Genomic DNA, 21,194 nt, shown 5'->3' on the forward strand with positions numbered 1-21,194 from the left:
ACCCCATTCGACCTCGGCGGGCCCACTCTAGGAATTGCGAGCGAGCACGACTGCAAGATTAGACCGCAGGACCCTCACTAGCTGTATCATAAGTTAAGCACGTAAGCTTTATAATAAATGTCACGTGTCATCGGCCTAGGTCACTTGTAGGGCCCATACAACCACAGGTGCACGCACATTCTCTTTCATGCATACCCCGATAGAGCCTAGCCGATTTGTTTTTTAATCGCGGGGAGTCTATCGTCCTTGCGTGGCAAAAATTCAGGACCATAGCCTCTGGCGCTCTCTTCCAGCACTCGTCCAGTGTGAATATCGTGAGCCCACCTTTCCTCTTGGAAAGAAAGCAGCAACCGCAGATTGGCCTCACGCACGAATGAGACCAGCCCAACCGCTTTTGTCACGGCTCATATCACGCTTACTGGAAGCGTGTTGACGCCTTCTTTGATGCAATGCTCCTGGTCTCCAAAGGCGCCTTTTGAAGCTGTACTAATGAAATAAATTATGGTTTGTCCATTTTCTGGGAGTGGCACTATCTAGAACCAAGCTCCAATAACTTCAAATTATTGTCGAGAATCGTCGGTTCAAAGAACAAATGGATTTTTTGGGGAAGACGATCATGCTGCCACTGTTAGATCACTCCGCCCACTCGAAACTTGTCAAGCGCGCAGGAGGATTTGCGGCACTTGGAAATATCACAGGGGTTCGGCACCTATGAGGCGGTGCTTACTTGTCCAGTGCGTACACTGTCCCACCTCATCAGGCGGGACAGTGCCAACGCCTCATAGAATTTTTTAAGGCCTATGCACTTTCGTTCTCTCCGACTCTGACGTCACCTCATTTTGTCCGACGGTTTTGTCAGTAGAGATTGATCCGTCCTGATGGTGTATGTATCCCTCCTAATGATGGTGAAATAGAACAGAGGGTTTGTTCATGGGGAAAAGGGGGCAAATGTATTTACAGAGAAAGGCATAAGATACTCGCAGTAGTATGGAGCGCAGTACATCGTAGCACGCCGCTACTTGTCAGAGCAGACAACATCGATCGGCGAGTGCACAAACCACACTGAGGATGTCTCTTATACCCTTGTCGCACTGGAAAATGTAGTGTCACTTTGAGCAAGTGCACTTTGGCTCACAAAGTGTCACTTTGGCAGTGCGCTGCTACACGAGAAAGAGAAGTGCACATTGAAAATAATGGCGATGGCGATGAGGGAGTCAGTAGCACAGCATATATTTGTTATTTTAGGCAATACTTACTAAGTAATAACGTATTATATATATGAACAGAATTTAGAATAAAATTTTGGTTCAAATGAAGTGAATCATTACAATCACATTAAAGCCATCGATCATCACGAGCCAAGAAAAGATGGCGTCGTATCCGAGGCGAGCGCATTCAAAATGGTGGATTTCGTTGCAGATGACACGGATAGTGACAGGCGTTTGGAACGTTTTTTGGCAGCACTTAATTGATCCCGATGAAGGCGCTCGCAGATAACGCTGCTCGGCGGCAGACGCGGCCACATCGGCGGACGCGGCATTGCACGGCATGTGCTCTGGCATGCTCCCGGCGGCCGTGGAAGTCAACAGCCTGAGAGCGAGAATAGTAAACTAGTAATAGAACAGTGGTGGCGTGGAGCAGAGGTAGAATACCCGGCCTCAAATCTGAAGGTCGTAAGTTCGAATCCTACTCCAGTCCACCACATTTTCAGGCATGGAGTGGTGCCTGACACCGGCAAGAAAAAAAATATATCGCCGAGAGCTAGTGGGGCTATGCTAGTTCAGGTGCAACCAAACTAGGAAGGCCCACTAAGCTTCATCAAGGTCACTCCCTCACCAGAACAGGAATTGGCCTCCCTGGTGCAGTATTCGGCCACTACCTCCCTCATGACTCCGACAATTAACCCATGTCCCCTAGTTCCCAGTGGCTGCGGAGCACCTGACCAAGGCGGCGGTCAGACCTGCTACGCGGCAGAGGGTGCTAAGAATCTCTGGGTCAAGACAGGCTGCCAATGGAAACTGACCTGGGCAACATTCAACACGCGCACCCTCTCGAGTGAGGCTAGCTTAGCAGGACTATTTGAAGAATTATCAGGCATTTCCTGGGATATTATTGGCCTTAGTGAGGTTAGAACTGGTGAGGCTTACACAGTGCTGACTAACGGCCACGTCCTCTGCTACAGAGGTCTTCCAGGTAAGAAAGAATCCGGGGTAGGATTTATAGTGCATAACAACATAGCGGGCAACATTGATGAATTCTACAGCAATAATGAGAGGGTGGCAGTCGTCGTAATAAAGCTGAATAGGAGGTACAACATAGGAGTACAAGCCTATGCCCCAACCTCTAGTCACGATGATGAAGAAGTAGAACAGTTTTATGAAGATGTTGAACTAGCAATGAGAAAGGTGCGAACTCATGATGTAATAGTACAGTGGAAATCAAGGTGCAAACTCAATATACTTTAGTCATGGCCGACTTCAATGCAAAAGTTGGGAAAAAGCAGGTAGGTGAGCAAGCAATTGGCAACTACGGCATCGATTCTAGGAATGCAAGAGGAGAGATGTTAGTCGAATTCGCGGAAAGGAATAGGCTCCGAATAATGAATACCTTTTTCAGGAAGCGCAGCAACAGGAAGTGGACCTGGAAAAGCCCTAATGGAGAAACAAGGAATGAAATAGATTTCATACTCTCTGCCGATCCAAGCATAGTCCAGGATGTAGAAGTGTTAGGTAAGGTTAAGTGCAGTGACCATAGGTTAGTGAGGTCTAGGATTTCTCTCAATTCGAAGAGAGAGAGTGAAATTAGTCAACAGGAAACAGGCCAACCTAGAGGCAGTAAGGGTAAAAGCAGACCAATTCGGGCTGGTGCTTGCAAACAAATCTGCAGCTTTAGAAAAGGAAGATAAAGACAACATAGAGGTAATGAATGAAACCGTAACTAGGTTGATCTCAGAAGCAGCAATTGAAGTGGGCGGTAGGGCACCAAGGCAACCAGTAGGTAAGAGAGAGAGAGCAAGGAGAGGAAAGGCAGGGAGGTCAACCAGAAGAGCATCCGGTTTACTACCCTGCACTAGGGGTAAGGGAAAGGGGAGATAGAGAGACAAAATAGGGAGAGAATGAGCACTGAGTACACGTGGGACGATGTACAGGGACACTATAGGCGGTCTCTTAAACCGGTGCACTTCAAATACAGTACTAATGCACGCAACGCTTTTTGTGCCAGTGACGGGTGTAGCCACGGTCCGAGTATCTTTGACTCAGAGAACGGCCTCCAGTCCAGCCGGTTTAAAGTTGTCCTGAGAGAGAGGCGTTGTACGTCATATCGAGGACAGGTACAGAATAGGTGTTCGATGGTTTCCTCGCACATACAGGACTCTCACATCGGGCTCTCGGCCATTCCTATACGATGTGAGTAAGCGTTCGTGAACGCCACTCCCAGCCACAAGCGGCACAGCAAGGTTGCTTCGCCGCGGGAAAGGCTAGATGGCAGTTGTAGCCGTAGCAAGGGGTCCAACTTATATAATCGGCAATTGAAGGCACTTGAACTCCATAAAGCTTGTGACGTTTTGCGTGCAAGCAGACGAAGTTCCCTGGCAGTGTCCGTCCTCGTCAAAGGTATTGTACTCGTCTGGGTGTCTTAGTAGGCAGATCGGGCAGCCCTGTCAGCAATGTCGTTGCCGATGATGCCACAGTGAGCAGGAATTCATTGGAAGTCTATGCTGTGCCCTGTTTCCTGAGCATGGTGATGTACTTCCCTGATGTCGGATATCATCTGCTCGTAAGTTGTGTGATGTAAGGCTGACTTGATACTGTGAAGGGCTGCCTTAGAGTCACAGAATATGACCCATTTCTGTGCCGGCTCTTCGGTGACGTAGGTCACAGCTGCATGGACGGCTGCAAGTTCTGCCTACGTAGATGTAGTCATATGTGACAATTTGAATTTAACTGTAACTTGCTTGGCTGGAACGACGAATGCGGCAGTTGACCTGGTAGGTGAGGTCAAGCCGTCAGTATATATATGTATGTAGTCATGATATGTCTGGTGCATTAATAGGAGCGTCAGTTGCTTCAGAGCCAGCGATGGATGATTGGCCTTCTTGGTGATTCCGGGAATAGTAAAATTCACTTGAGGCTGTCGCAGGCACCACAGGGGAGATGAAGGCTTCGACGCCGGTGTAAAAGATGACGGTATACACTCTTGATGGGCGCTAATCACTTTTGAAAAGGTCGCTTGAGGTCTCTCCGCTGGCAGGGAAGCTAAGTGATGGTCGGGGATCCTTGACAGAGGACGAATGTGCGCGCTGAGGGAGTCGGCAGCTACGTGTGTCTGGATCGTATGGTCTCTCGCGATGGCTGTTGTTGCTCTTGTTGAGGTGCACCGAGGCAGCCCTAAGCACGTGCGTAGGGCTTGACCTTGTATGCTCTCAAGAGCGCGAATGTTCGTCTTGCATGTATTTGACAAAACTGGCAGACTGTAACGAAGGAGTCCCAGGAACAGTACCCTGTACAGCTGCAGCATAGAATGGACTGGTGCACCCCAGTTTTTTCCGCAGAGAAATTTAAATACCTGAGCAATAGCAAATAACTTCTTCTTCAGGTAGACCCAGTGAGGGGTCCACGAGAGGTTACGGTCGATGATGACACCCAGAAAGCGATGCGTCTTAACATAGGGCACAGCTTGACCGTTGATTGAAACCGGATACAGTGACATTTGTTTGCGCGTAAAGCCAACCAATGCGCACTTTTCTGTAGACACACTGAGGCCTTGTTCTCGTAGATACGACGCCGTCATGGTTGCCGCTCGATGAAGCCTGGCCCGCACCTGAGGCCGAGTCACTGCAGAGGCCCAGATGCAAATGTCGTCGGCGTATATAGAGACATGAACTGTCCGCGGTAAATACTCCACAAGTCCTATACCAAGACGAGGTTGAACAATATAGGGCTCAGCACTCCGCCCTGCGGCACTCCACGGCAGATGTAATGTTCCGAAGTTGGGCCGTCTTCAGTCTGTAAGAAAAAGCACCTCTCAGTCAAATAGTCCCGAATCCATTGATACATCCGGCCACCAACTCCCACAGCCTCAAGTGAGTTCAGTATGGCCTCATGGGCGACGTTGTCGTATGCTCCTTTGACATCGAGAAAAAGTGCAACTGGTAGGCGCTTGAGGATTTTCTGTTCTTGGACCCAGGTAACGAGGTCAATAACATTGTCGATGGACGAGCGACCTCGACGAAAGCCAGCCATGGCATCCGGATAGATGTTGAATCGCTCGAGGTACAATTCCAAGCGAGCAAGAATCATTCTTTCCATCACTTTGCCGACGCAGCTCGAAAGCGCAATCGGACGATATGATGATAAATCAAGCGGAGACTTTAAGATAATCAGGGACGCTGGTAATATCATGCGTTCATACCATATCATACATGAATATCATATCCGTGAAGAGGTCTGTGTGCTTTAGAGATACCTATGATCCTACATTATATGCCCAAGTTTTGTGTCGTGATTTGTTGTTTGATAAGGCAGAACAGAGGTGCGCTCACTGGCCCTATATACTTAGTCGGTGAACATTCACTGCTAATAAAAGCCGATTCGCTGGAGCTTGCACCCGGCATGCATACATCCTCATAAGACCCCTTGAACAATACATCGCACGTTGCCTTCAACGTTTTTTTAGAAATTCACTCGGAAGTGATTACGCAACATATTCATTCTGGGTATGAAGCACGGTGCATGCGTAACCGTAAAGAACTGGTTTGCGCATATTCCTGTCATCTGCTTTCGAGAAATTTGACATTCAATTGATCTATACCTCTGTGTCGTCCCAGACGTCCGAAAGCAAGCTTGAGGTGTGTTTCGAAATCACTGAGATTGCGTGACAGTGACAACATGACAATGTACTACACATAGGTCCATCTTCATCTCTACGTTTAAGCAATGAAATGCAGTTTTTACCAAGCGAATATGAGGAGATGATGGAGATAGTGGATACATGGAGACACAGTTTTTGGCATCTAATCGTGGCATATAAATTTTAAAAATTGTTTTTTTTTTCAAGTTCATAACTTAACAGTAGACAATAAAAACCACCTTGAAGAGCGATTATGCCCCGTAGTTGAGTTCGGGTCTGAGGAGGTTATACCGAACCGGCAGTACCCACGTCAAACCCCGTGGGGGTGGTAGGCAAAGAAATAGCCGCTTTAAAGCTCTTGATTTTTCAATATCGTTTCATTCATTACGTTTACATTTGTATTTCTCAAAACATTTTGCAATATTGATCCTCTCATAAAGCACCCGACCGTTGCCTCGTATATGCCCCGTCGTGAGCTGCGCCATTTCACTCAGAGTCAACTGCTAATAACACCCCCCCCCCCCCCTGCCGGCTTTTGTTTGCCTTTTTTTTCCTTTTCTTTTTTTTTGCACTTGAAGACCAACTACTCGCAAGAAAATTCTTTTTATTCGCTTATCTGTTACCTTAGCATTTGTATTTCTCTTTATTTTTGCCTTTTCCTTACAATTTTAACTTGCACCTTACAAGTAATTTTCTCGTACTTCTCTATTTGCCTTTACCTGCATTTGCCAATCCAAGCGTTTTCTTCGATATTTTCTACCACTATATACGAATAAGTGTGTTCTTTTTTCGTGCTTTGTCATTTGTTGTAATGTTTTATAGTACACAAAAGTTTTAGCACACTTGTAAGCTTTGTTGCGCTGATGAAATTTTGAGTGCTCATGTAACAAACAGTATTTAAAACGCGATAATCAGATTCATATCAGCGATTCAAACGATAATCAGCGAGTCTAACGCGTTAATCAGACCGCATGGCGCGGCCGGCGCTTTTTGCGGTATCGGTGAGCGCTGGGTGAACACTGCATGGGGGACAAATGCAGTCAGAAGGCGTCACAAAGGCTATCGCTGTCATCGTGAACCGCCATCACGGCCGATGAATAAAAAGGTGTACACCGTGTGCCTTTTTAATCAGCGGTTGTGCCACAATGCATGAGCTCCCCTTCGCCCACAGGTGGCGCAAGAAAGGACGGCAGTCATACGCTCTGCGTATCGCGTTTGAACAGCTGAGCACTATGCATGCTTGTGGCATATTTCTATACCATCTAAGAATGCATAAAATAAAGGCATCTTCCAGGGAAATTAATTCGAACATAACATATTTATGTACATTATAAGTAGCTCGGCGGAGAGCTTTTCTTAACTCTTTAAACGGCTCATTTTTGTGTAGACGTGGGCTGACAAGGCTGGAAGCTTTGACTAATTTAATTTTCTTAGTGTCGATCAGTTAAGTCAATGAATCAATCGATCAGTGAACGCGCCCATAATTGACGTGAATGGGGAGCGAAACTTTCTGTGTCCTTCGCCTATTGCCGCCAGCCCGCCGCTACGGCCGCGGCAGGCGCTCGCTGAGGTCAGCGAAGACGAAGGCGGAAGCCGCCCATAGGGCGGTGCACAAATCCAGGTTGGTCGGGTCTTCGACGGTCATGGAGTCGCCGTCTGTGTGGTGGAAGTAGAAGTATTCCTCGTTGGCCGTGTCCAGCGAGGCGCCCGGCACTCCGGCGTCGACCCAGGGCTGGATATCCGGCCCGTCGGGCCCCAGCGTCAGTCGCGTCGCGTTGATGGAGCCGAACAGGCGCAGCACCTCGGCGGCCATGCAGCGCGCGCGCGGGTCGGCGGCCGCCAGTCTGAGCCCCAGCGGCCGGAACGTGCCCAGGTCGGACTCCATGACCAGGTTGAGCCGGCGCTGTGCCTGGGGCCGGCCGCCATGACGCTCGTAGTAGGCGCGGCCGCCCCACACGCCCTCCTCTTCGCCCGTCCAGAGCAAGGCGCGCAGCGTGCGCCGCGGCCGCAGGCCCAGCCTCCGCAGCAGCGCCAGCGCCCGCCACGAGACGAAGGCGCCACCACCGTCGTCCATGGCACCCTGGCCCACGTCCCACGAGTCCAGGTGGCCGCTCACGAGCACCACCTGTGTGAGATCGAACCAAAAGACTAAGTCATCTCGAAAGAATAGACGCCGCGCACGCGCATTCGCACGTCCTTATGTGTGAAGGCCGGATTCACACGTACAGCTGTCATCCTCCACGTCCCGTCCCCGTAACGACATCGGTTACCGTCAGGAGAAGGAGTTCCCTCTCCGTTTTTTTCTCTCTCACAAAATGGGACGCCACACGGTGACGTTGGGAGCATCAATCAAGGTCGCCGGCATCCGGTTCTTCAAGATAAACCGGTGAAGAAAAGCGCTCGCCTGGCAGCAACCACAGCCGTGACGGTGGCGGGACGGGGCGGGTGACGACTGTGTGAATCAGTTAACTACACATGCACGCACCGGAGCGCCAACTCATTCCTACGCGCCTACATAAGGTGTCCTTGATATCGCTAGGCAAGCTGTCAAAAAAAAAGAGAAGATTTCAAAGCATGGTTCTAGATACGACTTTAAGACTTATGGTGCTCGGTCGTCAGACCTCTGACGACCGAGCACGTCCTTATGTGTGAAGGCCGGAACCCGGTCGTCAGACCGGTCGTCAGACCTCTGACGACCGGGTTCTTGAAATATTTTTTTTAAACAACTTGGCTATCGTTAGCTGGGACACGCGGTATGCGCCCATCGCGGTGCTTCTTTGATGGCGCAAGTGGGAGAAGCCGAGATTTTTCTCAAATAAACCACAAGACAAATGCTGCTGTAAAGCACTCGTCACGCGTCGCATGCATCTCACGTGCTGTCATCCCTGACCATTGGTTCTTTCACTGAAAATGATTTGGCTGCAAGCAAAGACGCTGGCCACCCAGAGTCCTGTGATGTGTAGCCTCATGGGCCATGAGGTCCAAGCGCCCCTGTCCGAGCGTAAGCCAGCCGAGGGTATATACGTGATACTGGTTGATTCATGGGGTTTAACGTCCTAAAGCAACGCAGGGGCTCTGAGACACGCCGTACTGGAAGGCTACGGTTTAATTTAGACCACCTGGGATTCAACGTGCACATAAATCCTAAGTGCAGAAGGGATTTTGCATTTCTCCCTCACGTTCAACGGCATAACGCAAGAGCCACCGAGCCACTGCTGTGGGGTGTTTGCGTGAGAACAATGTCGATTATTTGTAAAGCGATGTTGCACTTGCAACCAACAGTTGCAGTACCTATAACTTTCCACGCCAATCTGCACTCTCATACGAGCTGTTCCCAAGCAGGCATTTAACTGCACATTACACAAAGCTTGGCCCGTATTCACAAAAGTGTGCTTACGCTAGAATTCTTCGTAAGAGTAGGTTATGCTTAACATATCATTAGTGAAGGACGCCAGTCAATGGCAAACAACTCTTCAGAACAAAAATCTGCGTGAATTCGGTTCCTGAACTAGTGAATAATCAAAACACACAAGCAGTACTCTGGTGCGAGCTCACCTATACAGTGCGTCTCAGAACAAGGCTGCCATTAAAGATTGGATTCACAAAGTTCTTCGGCTGCAGCAGGCATCGGTGACTGCTCGGCACCCGTGCCAGATTGGGTCACTCAGTGATGGAAAGAAGGATAGTCATCGACCAACAAATAAGGACCGTTCTTAAGTGCTGACGACTTTCTTAATCCGGTATCTGCGCTTTGCGAACACCTTGCTTGCTACGGACTATCAAACAAAAACTGTCACGTAAGATGGACATGGTCACAGACATCTCATCTATAATCGAAGTCCTAATTCACTCTTGCATGAGGTTCGGAAAGGCGACTGTAAAGACGCGTCCATTTCAGAAGGCACTGACAAGCTCGCAATCAAGGGCAAAAGTTATTGCGTGTATATAGACCAGCCGCCGTGCCTAAATGTCATTAAAATAATAATAATAATAATAAACAACCACATGAAAAAGTTCTGCGCACGTGCGTATTTCGCTCTTCATTTGTAATCACTGGCTTGGTGTTTCGGTTCTTTTATGGGACAAAGAATATGCATATTCGATCCAAATACGTGCTTCGTTAACACCTCTATGCCAACAACATTAAAAACCATATTTCACAGGCATTTCGGGCTTGACTTCCTTGCAATGCACGCTTCGTTTGCTTGCGGTCGCACATGGAGTTAAGGAATTCCATAAAATATTATGAAATACCGGCAGCATACGCTTTTTATTTTTTTTTCAGTCAAAGCAGATCTCTTTTGCACGTATTTCGCTGATCCTTGAGCAGCCGGCGTAGTTCCAAGCTCGAAGAGCACCCAACTAATTTATAGAGTGCGCCCATCTGCAGCGAATATTTTGTGGTTCATGCGTCAGACTTCTGGTATGCAGCATCCTTTTCAAAGATGAAATGTTTGGCAGACACTTCTGAACATTCACGACAATAAGCACAAAGACACGCAAAAAGCAATCTTTGCATTGTGCTCTTTGGTTAAGAAAATAATTTGTTGCCACATTTTTTCCCTCAAACATTTTTTTTTTCAACGAAGATACAGCAGATATGGGTCTGTTCCAAAACGTTCGCTCCGAACGTCTGCTTCAAATGTCGACAAAATTTGATAGGGATGACTAATGGCACTAACTCAATAAAATTGGGAAGGGATGTTGGGCGTTCGCGTGCGTGGGCGGGTGATACCATAGATTTTATGACATGGAATCTACAGGAAGCTGCACGTTGCAATGTCTTGAGCATGGTGAATCTAGAAAACAGCGTGTGGCAGAATGATTCCTTTTCATCAAAACCGCAAACCATATCAAAGCTACACTATATTATTTCTCACGAGGCGAAATACCGCAGGAACAACCTAACATCTCAAACAATACGAATCGTCGTCCCTTAGAATAAAGTGCCTTTTTTACATAGAGTATTAATCTATCGTTCACCCGTGCATTCGTTAGGCCTTCGCCACTCTTGGATATGTTTATATTTTAATAGTATGAATATATCTATAGGTTGTCTTTTGATTGGTTTTGTTTTTGTAAACAATTAAGGAGCTCACCTCGTCAGGCATGGTTGTGCCTTTTAGTTCAGCTATAGTATTCCTCGATGTGGTGAGCGGCAGATTTTGTGCATCCATTACTATGTGGACTTGAGTCTCTATACCTGAAAAAAGAAAAAAAAGAATATTTTGAGAAGCTGCACGAGAGCAATACAGCGCCCGGCAACAAAAGGAACATCGAGAAATCTACTGCTTATACATTCAAGGTGTTTTTTTTTTTTTTTAGACCAATTATAGAGATTTTTACAAAAAGGCTATGAGTGTAGCGAACGTGGCGTTTTTGCAGAGGAGCTCAAGGCGCGGCGGAGATACTTTGCCGCTAATAATGTTAGTTTCAGAAGACTAATTAATAAAGTGGTTAAAATTTTTCTTCGAATCGCAGGGGCATTACTTAATTACATGATAAATTTGGAGGCAGGCACATTTTAATGGCACCCAACTTTTTTTAGCATCTTGAAAATCGCACCTAATTCGAGATATCCATAATCCAATATCAATGCTTAAGGATTTTTAAAATTATATTGTGAATATCACATTATTAGAGGCAAGTATATCCACCTCGCCTTGGAACTTCTCTGCAAGTTCGCTACGATCATAACGTTTTTATTAAAAATCTGTATTGTCTGAAAAAAAAAAAGCCTGTGTATATTTTTTAAAGGTCTATTGCCATCACAAGCTAAGAAGTGCTCATCTTTTTGCACAAAGATCCTGTGAAAATGCCACAGCTGTCAGTCCAGTAACTGAGAAACGTACAGTCTTACTCAAGTACGTACTACGTACATCATTTAGCAGATTACGTTTAGCACTTTATGTATTTCGATCGTGTTTATGGCTACATACGAAGGATTCGAACTAGTAGGGCTGCTATCTATACAGAAGCGTTCTCTGAGCGGCACTTTGATAGAGTGATGGCGACTCGGGTGGCGTAAGTCGTATTCGACTGCCTTCGCCAATTGGGGTTACTGCCGGAATTCCCAAGCTGCGCATATTGTCACCCTCGACAGCATCACATCAGCGGTTAGTCAATTACTATGTGAGCAGCGTGTTCAGAAAACAATGACCGGATTTAAAGAGCAAACACCGCAGCATGGTCTGAATAAATTTTCGTTATATGTAACATGCTTATTTTGCCTTATTTACTGCTCAAAAAGACTTGACATTTATAAAGGAGTGACATGTATAACGACGGATATTCCGGGTGCTTCACTTTGTTATAGTGGCATCTGACTATGTTTGAACAAACAGATCTTGTGTACAGTGGCCGGCCATTTTTGCTCTAATAACCTCATAAAAGATTTTACGTCTGCGGGTGCTTCATTTTCGCAATGATTTAACTATTTTTAGAAAAGAAGAACCCCCGCTGTGTGTTCACCTCGCCACCGGAGAAGCGACCTGCTGCAGAGGTCGTTGTCCTCCTTGTTCATTTCTAATAGGAAGGACCCGCATGTCTAGGGAAAGCAAAAGAGGGGCAGCAACGGGATTAAGAGGGCCTGCCTTCGCACACGCTGTTGCAGAGACGTGAACTACTGTTTCGCCGCTTGTAAGCCGCTCGAACAATCAGGCAAACAACGATTCCAAGTGTGTTATCGGACAATGCGGACCAAAAAAAAACTGCAATGTTCTGTTATTTTCGAAATTAGAGCTTGAAAAAAGCAGCAATAGCAGCACAATTATTTTTAAAGTTGGTAAAGTAAAAAAAAAAAAAAAAAAAAAAAAACCGCAGGTCAAGCGCTGTGATCGTGCTTAGAGGCGTACGAGAAGAACTCTAAATGTTTTGTCCCACCGTAGGATCAAGTGTTTTGGGTCTCCCACTTTGCAGCAGTATAGCGGAACTTTAAATTCTGGAGATTTACGTGCCAGAACCACGATCTTATGAGACACGCCAAAGCGGGGGACTGCACATTAATTATTACCAACTATGGTTCCTTCACGTGCACCAATATGTAAGTGCACGAGCGTTTTTTTTTTTTTTTTTTTTTTTTTTTTTTTTTTTTTTTTTTTTTGCATTTCGCCTTCATAGAAATGCGGCCGGCGTGGCCGAGATCGCACCCGCGCCCTCTAGTTCAACAGCGCAACGCAATAGCCACAATAGCCACTAAGTCCAGCGTAACTTTCACTCTTTCAAAAATTATTTTAAGAAATTGTCCCTTTTCTCTAATAAATAAAAAAGAACATGATGAAGGAATAGGCATATAACACTATACCTCCGATTTTTTATTTTGTTTCCTTTACGCATGGCACATACCTGCGAAAGAGATTGGCCACACGGCGAAAAGGAGCTGAGGTCTGGTGTTCGTTATTACAAATATAAAAACAAACATTGAAGAAGAGGAACCAGCGCCTTGTAGTGATTACAAGGAAGAAAGATCGTCGCCGCCATCTTGAGCATTACTGTCAAGCCAACCCTCCCCCCTTTCAGAGAAGTTCTTCATCATTAATCAACCACTGTGGGCGTTCGTAAATGAGCGGGCGCGTTCTTTTCTTCTTCGTCTTTTTTTTTTACATGTTTGCAAATCCATTATAGATGGTTTGCATTAAGTCGCCATGGCCGCAATCTTGGTGCACTAGGACGTTGAGAAGCGGCGTAAACAAAACCAAACAAAAAAAAACGCGACAGTACGACAGCACGTCAGGCGCGATCTGCGCCGAGTGACAAATCGATAACACAACAGTAATAATCCGGTGAAAAAGCATCACCGTCAAAAAAGCAAAACAAGGTGCGCGTGATAATACGGTGCACTGACGTCATGGCATTCGCCACGTTTGGGTACTAGCACGGAGAGACGCAAGGAGGTTATATACTCCTTGGTGAGGAGCTTCGTCCGTGCTGTCGCCTGAAAGCTGCCTACACTTTGTTTCGCAAAACAGGACAAAGTTTGCCGCGCGAAATGGCCGAATGTGGCCGTAACCAACGCCTTTGTGTGCGCCTTGAGGCGTGTGCCCACCTCTGTCCTGGAGCCTTCGGAGCAGCTGCGCGTCCTCGACGGTGATGGAGGCGCACGGGATGCGAGGCTCGTCGCGGTCGTAGTTCATCCACCCCGTGTGCGGGCTCCCGATGGAAAAGGGCGTCACCGAGCGCACCAGCGCGGCCACGGCGCCCACTCGCTCGGCCTCGGCGGCGCCGTTCTCGCGGTACTGCACGGTGCGCCCGTAGCTGATGAACTCCTCGTCGAACACCACCACCTTACCGTGGGCCTGCGCGAGTGCGTCAGTTCGCGCGCTCAGTACTGAGGAAAGAACCAAGCTAAAGGCAACTTGCCACAGGCGTGATGAGAAATTTTTGTACCGAAAGCTGCGCTTGGAGGCGCGCCTGCAAGCACCGGTAGCCCGGCCGCTAACCTGCTGGGATCAAATTGCGAGCTCTGCAGAAAGAAACTTGTTACCTTTTCAAGGCATAAGGGCTGACCTCCACATGTGCAACGTCCACTCAGCAGGGTAGCTTCTGTGCATGGTAAAGCCATATCGTTATTGATGCGAGAGCATCAAATGGCCCATTGAGGGAAAAAGTCGACGTCTGTAGCCATAGGCGGAAAGTTTTCGTTTCCCGGGGGGGGGGGGGGGGGGGGGGGCTGGAGCCTGACCAGCTTTCCGAACCCCACCCATGTATGCATATATATATATATATATATATATATAACCTTTCATAACAGTTACACTGGAAACTTCCTGTGACCTCGAAAGATTGTTCACTGGAGTGACGAGCTTACATGAGTATTTGCAAGACTTCAGAGTAGGAGACAATTCAGTTTTACAGCCTGAGTACCCTCACACCACCAAGAGACTGGCGTCTCTTGGTAGCCATGCGACAAGCGGATTCGGTTAAACACGTTAGGAAGATACATGTGTCTTGTGCGTATTAAGTCGCACATGTACACATCTATGACAAAGCGATGTAACGCCTTGTAAAAGATTTAATACAAAAGATACAATCAAGAAATCTTTTTCTGACGAAATGTCAGTTATTGAGAAGACATAACATACTGTGAACATTAAACGATATATAACAATTTCTGAACACAACTTATGACTAGAATTATTACCATAAGTATAATATGATTCCATAACGCCATAGTTTCATTAGATGTCAAAGCATTCCTTATGCCACTGGTTTCGTTTATTTTCCGGAGGCAGAACAAAGGATTATAAAGTAAAAATTATAAGGTGCCCAAATAAATAAACATTAACAAATAAATAAGACAGCGATATCTCAAAAGCGCGAAAGGACTCGATAGCAAATATAGGAACAACGTGGATAGTGCTATTGAGAGGCAAATACAGTATACGACGAATAAAGATTAATAAGGAAAATGCACAGATAGACTAGGGAGTTTTACAAATAGCGCAACCACGCGTCTTTTCTTACCCAAATGCTCTCACTCTGCTTGCGCTGTTATGGACCCAATTTTCGTTCCTTTGTATAACTTTTATGTGTTGTTTTATAAGCCAGGTGGTTTGATTTGACTTGTAAGTTGGTGCCTTTCTCTCTCCTATTAAATACATCAGTTCGTTGTCTGATGTGATGATTTCACTATCATTGAAAAAGTGTTCGTTCGGGCAAAAATTGATCTGGAAATGAAGTCGTCGACAATCTTATTCAAATTGATTTTGCGGGAGAGTTCTTTGTAGGCGTGCAAAATTGCCAGATGGTTCAAACGGGCTTGCCCAGTCGTCGACCGCAAGTACATTTTCAGTCACCGAAGGCAAGAAAAGGACCTCTCGGATGTGGTCGACGAGACCTGTATGGCCAACGCAATTTTTTTAGCTTGGCCATTTCCGGCAAAAAGTTTCGCAGGTGTTCGCCCTTGCCCCCTGTAAACATGTTCACAACGTCCCCAAATGTGTCCAATGATGCCGACCTTTGCTGGCTTAAAATGCCAATCAGCATATCTCTGTGCAAAATCAGGCGCCCTGGTTCAAGGTCGCCACCGTAAAACTATGTTATATATGCTTCGTCTTCCTTCCCTATGGCAAGCTGCTCAAGGTAGGATTTATGTGGCCACACATCAGGTGGATACCTGTTGTTTAACGAAGACAGCACTGTGTCAAGTACTTCATATAGAACCTCTGGCGGTGCATGTCACTCACTGATGGAAATACGTGAGCTGAGGAACCTTCTTGATAGCGGCGTGGAGTCTTCTTTCGCCTAGCGGATAGAACACACGGGTCCTCAACTTCTACTTTTCCTGCCTCTGCCATGCATATGTGGGCCACGCGCTTCATTTTGGAGTTAATCTGCGCCGAGTTGAAGCTTGGGCCATCCGAGATGGCTGGTCCCTTCGCGTACGCTGTATCCCCGCGCGCCTAGTGTTATGTTTCCGCTGGTGCTCATACGGTGGAAAATACGCTTCCTTTTCAGCGTCAGATGGGTTCTGGCGAAGTACCGATAAGCGAGGTACCCACTATTGGTTTTGGCGTTGGTGATCATGCTGTGTTTGTAGCCGGTGCACATTGCAACGTCCGCAGCCGCGGTAGAAGCGATCTCGACGTCTGTTTTCTATTTATCCTTTTATTGCGACAGCAATTGTATCGACACTCCAGGCAAATTTTCGCTGACGTCGTCGCCGTGATATTCCGTATAAACTCCAAAAGTCATATGAGTGAGCGACCCATGCACTACGGGTGCGAGAAAAAGCCCGTAACGCTGAGCCGTCACACTTGATGAACATCATCTTCCCACGCGCTCAATATTCTGGTTAGTTGGAGGTCACGCGATCAAATGCGCGCATAGGGAGGAGAGCACGCGTCTTCTCATCTAGCCCTGCCGCAGCTGCAAATTACTGTGTGCGGTTGACACTTAAGCGGCTTTCCACGCCAAATCGGCACCCGGACCAAACGGCATAACCAACAAAACGTCAAAAAACCTAGATGATGAGTCTATAACAAAACTAACAGATTATATTAATGAATGCTTGAAAGCGGGACAAATTCTAAAACAATGGAAGACATATAATACTTAAGCCAGGGAAACGCCTACAATTGGAGAATGTAAGACCTATATCCCTCACATCTTGTGTAGGAAAGCTAATGGAACATGCAGTCTTAATGAGAATTACAAATTACATGGAAGACAGAAACATACTCCCAACCAGAATGCTGGGATTTAGAAGGAATCGCTCTACTCAAGAACCACTGCTCCAGCTTAAGCAACAAATCACAGACGACCCAAGTATATCAACCAGAGCCACTCTTGGCCTTGATTTAAAAAAGGCATTCGACAACGTGTCGCACACAACAATACTCAACAGATTGAAAGAGCTAAGCTTAGGAGAAAGAACATACAATTATGATCGAGACTTCTTAACTGGCAGAAAATCAAAAATCAATATAGAAGATTTGGAATCAGAAGAAATAAATATAGGCAACGCAGGCACACCACAAGGATCGATAATATCGCCAGTGCTCTTTAATCTAGCACTAATCGGATTGCCAGCCAAAATAAACGAAATAGAAGGCCTAAATCACACCTTGTACGCCGATGACATCACCATATGGGCGAATAGTGACAGTGATGGGCAAATAGAACAAAAACTTCAGCACGCGATAGACAGTAGAACGATACTTAGAAGGAACAGGGCTGGCCTACTCGGCAGAAAAGTCGGAATTATTACTATACAGGCCCACACGAAGAGGACGGAAACCAAATAATAGCAAAGAAGGAAATGAGCCAGAAGAAGCAGAAATACAACTAAGAACTGCAGATGGAACACTCATACCTAAAGTGGATAAAATCAGAATACTGGGACTAATAATAGAGGCCAAAGGCAACAACGGGGAAACAATCAGGAAATTAGAGGGAATGGTTTTTCAAATAATAAAATTAATCAAAAGGAGAACTTACAAACACAACGGAATCAGAGAAAAGGACACAATAGGACTGCTTGGTACAGGCATTTGTCCTAAGCAGAATAGTACACATAGCACCATACCTCGGATGGTATGTGGCTGAAAAGAACAAACTAGAATGTCTAATAAGGAAAATGTACCAGCAGGCATTAGGACTACCAATAAGCACTATCACAGAAAGACTACTAGCATTAGGACAACACAACACATTGAATGAACTCATTGAAGCTCAGCGCATATCACAATATGAAATACTCTCTACGACCAAGACAGGAACAAGTTTATTAGAAAGATTGGGTATTAACTACCACACACAACACGGAGAGAAGAAGAAAATGACAAGAGATATCATAAATATGATAATGCCCCCCCCCCCCCCCTGCAAAGAACATGCATCCCACACAACATGCAGGACGAAGTCAAAGCAGAGCCAAGGAGATACAGAAAAGATTTGGACAAGATAAAGCAACAGTTTTTGTAGACGCTGCTGGACTCACACGCAGGAAAGAATTCACTGCAGTCGTAGTAAATCACAAAAAAGAATGTGTAACAAGCGTCACAATAAAGACAGAATATACGAAGCAGCAGAAGAAATGGCGATATCACTTGCAATAACACAAACTGAAGCATACATAATAATCAGTGACTCACAGACAGCCATTCGCAACTATGCAAATGGCCGAATCTCCCCAGAGGCACTACACATATTATTGAAAGGAGCCAAAAAAATAAAAGACAAACATGTTCAATTGCTATGGACACCTGCCCATACTCCGACCTCACCGGGGGACGGCGGAAACAACGAGGCGGCACACATTAACGCAGCTCGAGGGCTAACCGACCGAGTTGCGACAAACATTGGTGCCGTCAACTCGGGGGCCGCCGAAGAAGGTGAGGACGGAGGTTGGGAGTGGGGAGATAGATTGGCCAAATAAAAAGATATAACAACACTTTATAAAATGCAGAGATGTATTTATCCACCACCTCATCAAAAACTAAATAAATCGCAGTCTGTCCAGTGGCGGCAGTTACAAACGAGGAAACACTGTAATCCAGTAATGTGGAATATACTATATCCAGATATATACACGACAAACGAATGCAAGTCATGCGGCTCAAGGGCAACTATTGAGCATATGCAGTGGGAATGCCAAGGGCTGACGAGTAGCAACGGGGAGACAGCCTCTAGCGAAAGCCTCCGCACGCGTTGGTTGTGCTGTGCTGTGCTGCTCAGCTCAGCCCAAGAAGATCAACTGTGGGCAGTCCAGCGGGCCGACGACGCCGCCAGAGCCCAAGGGCTCGTGGCAGACGCCTATGCAGGGTGAAGCCAACCCTCTTAACTTGCCGGACAAAAATAAAGTTTTTACCTACCTACCTACCAATGTACGATGATTGTCTAAGTTATGGTGCAGCACATATACTTAATTTATTCAACTTCCATTACAGCCCATTTAGCGGAGCACGACGATGCGTCTCTTTGGCTTCGTCATTTTTCCAGCCAAACGTCTCTGGATCGAGATCTTTCTAACCACGCACGCGCGACCTGCGCATGCGCGTCGATATCGTGACAGCACGACGGTGCCTGAGATTTTCCTCTCTACTGTCGCACGTATATACTCCGCGTCCCTTTTCAGCTGTTGGCGTGGCGCCGAGGATATAGGTACTCGCTTACCATGCTTCAGGCCCGGGTTCGATTCCTTCTAGGAGCTATATAAGATTTTCTTAATTCTTCTTACGCGGTCATCGTATCGAGGCCGGATCAACCGACCAAAGTGGGGTAAGGTAGCGAAAGAAATACTCTCGCATCTAAATATCGTTCCGTTCTCGTCGGGTATTTCGCGTATATATACACCGGGGCATTTTTGGTGCTTGTAAATTCTAGGTCCTCACAAGAGGGGTGTGGAGGGCAGTTATCGGAGCCGGATGTGCTGAGGAGCATAGTTCCCTCGAAAGGGTCAGAGGGTTCGAGGGTCGAGCACAAGCACCGCTTTTTTCGTGTCAGACGGCCCACGTGTGAACACGTCCGCGCGGCATTACAAAACGTCAGCGTCTTTCAGGCACGTATCCATCGAACTGTGGCTCTTTGACAGTATAGTGACTGCTGGAAATGGCAGTCGTCATACTATCGACGTTATGCCACTCGCGGTGTCTGAAGTAAACAAAATCTCCGTGTCCACCTACCTTTGAGGCGTTCGAATGCAGCTCCTCGAATGACCGGACTACCAGCACCGGTGCAATGATTCCACCGGGCGACGTGCCTACGCTGCCACCCAAGCCCAGCATGTTGAGCTTTTGCATGCGCGGCCGCACTATCCAGGCCGACTCGTTGCCGCGCACCCAATGCGGCACGGTCACCCGCTCCGTGTACACGCGGTCCAGTCCCTGGCGGCCCAGGAGCTCCACCATGTAGTCGATGGCGTTCTCCAGGTTCCGCGATCCCGTGATGCGTGCGCCGAATCGGTCCACAAACTTGGCCAGTTCTTCATAGGTACAGTTGCGCTCGGGGCCTCGGAGCACGTAGTCGATGATGTTCTGCACTACCGGCGCGTAGCTGCGTATCTCTGCAAGGAGCTCGGAGGACAAGAGCTGCGTGGCGTTGCAGGTGTACGCCTGCTGGTCGTCGGCCGCCCACGCCGCATCGGCGGCCAGTAGGAGCAGCACTTGCAGCACAGCAGTGGGGCGTCTCATTGCGACCACGCGCGCTCTGTGGCCCTCACGGTGAAGGAGTGCCTGTTTTCATAAGGTGCCACTGCCGGCGCCGATAGCACGACCGCTAACCTGCCGGATCGAATTGCGAGCGCTGAAGAAACAAATTTGTTATCTTTGAAGGTGTCAAAGACCTCGGGAAGCTCAACTCGTGTTTCAAGAGATCAGCATCTTCGCAACGGCGCTCAGCAGGCGCGGCGCTCTCTCCAGGTCCATTTGCAGGCACAAGAAAGTGTGAACGAGGAAAAAAAAAGAATAACGGTTTGGCGTGCATAGATTATTAGTTCTCTCATATTCACAGGCAACAACATTACGACATGAAGTTATACCGGTGTCACATGGCTACTTTCGATCGCGATCGAGACCAATTCGAATCGAAATTATCGACTGCAATTGGCGCCCTCCCACAGCTTGCGCAAAGGAGCTGTTGCGAGGGGCGCCGCTGCTGGAGAAGACGGACACGAGCGGTGCGTGCGCCCCGAGACACAACAAGCAACTGAGATTATTTCACTATCCTTCAAACCTTCAAACTCGGCAGGTCGCGGTAAGGCCCCCCACACACTATTTCCTCTCCCGCACACTACGCAATATTCTTCAGAGATGGGAGAGGGCGGTTCGGCTGCGTTCATCATCTGTAGTGCGGCGTGGCCAGAGTGTGCGCCGCAGAGCCAATCGCGACCGAGATGTTCGATCCGG

The 21,194-nt window shown here is 47.3% G+C and overlaps 1 protein-coding gene across 1 annotated transcript; it reads right to left on the reverse strand.

Moving 5' to 3' along the window:
- Positions 1 to 6,363: 6,363 nt before the first annotated feature.
- On the reverse strand, positions 6,364 to 20,651 carry LOC119450142 (carboxypeptidase Q). The gene is made up of 4 exons (XM_037713517.2): positions 19,974 to 20,651; positions 13,895 to 14,144; positions 10,950 to 11,053; positions 6,364 to 7,975 (listed from the first exon to the last, which is right to left on the reverse strand). The coding sequence occupies exons 1-4, from the start codon at positions 20,478 to 20,480 to the stop codon at positions 7,394 to 7,396; spliced, it is 1,443 nt and encodes a 480-aa protein (XP_037569445.1). The 5' UTR covers positions 20,481 to 20,651; the 3' UTR covers positions 6,364 to 7,393.
- Between the last annotated feature and the right edge of the window lie 543 nt (positions 20,652 to 21,194).

The sequence above is a fragment of the Dermacentor silvarum genome, chromosome 1 (assembly GCF_013339745.2).
Source record: "Dermacentor silvarum isolate Dsil-2018 chromosome 1, BIME_Dsil_1.4, whole genome shotgun sequence".
NCBI lineage: Eukaryota > Metazoa > Arthropoda > Arachnida > Ixodida > Ixodidae > Dermacentor > Dermacentor silvarum.

Coding starts and splice junctions, on each gene's coding strand:
- LOC119450142 (XM_037713517.2), bottom strand. CDS start 20,480: ATGAGACGCCCCACTGCTGTGCTGCAAGTGCTGCTCCTACTGGCCGCC. Junction 14,145..19,973: donor TGCATTCGAACGCCTCAAAG/GTAGGTGGACAC, acceptor GCACTCGCGCAG/GCCCACGGTAAGGTGGTGGT. Junction 7,976..10,949: donor GCACAACCATGCCTGACGAG/GTGAGCTCCTTA, acceptor GATCTCACACAG/GTGGTGCTCGTGAGCGGCCA.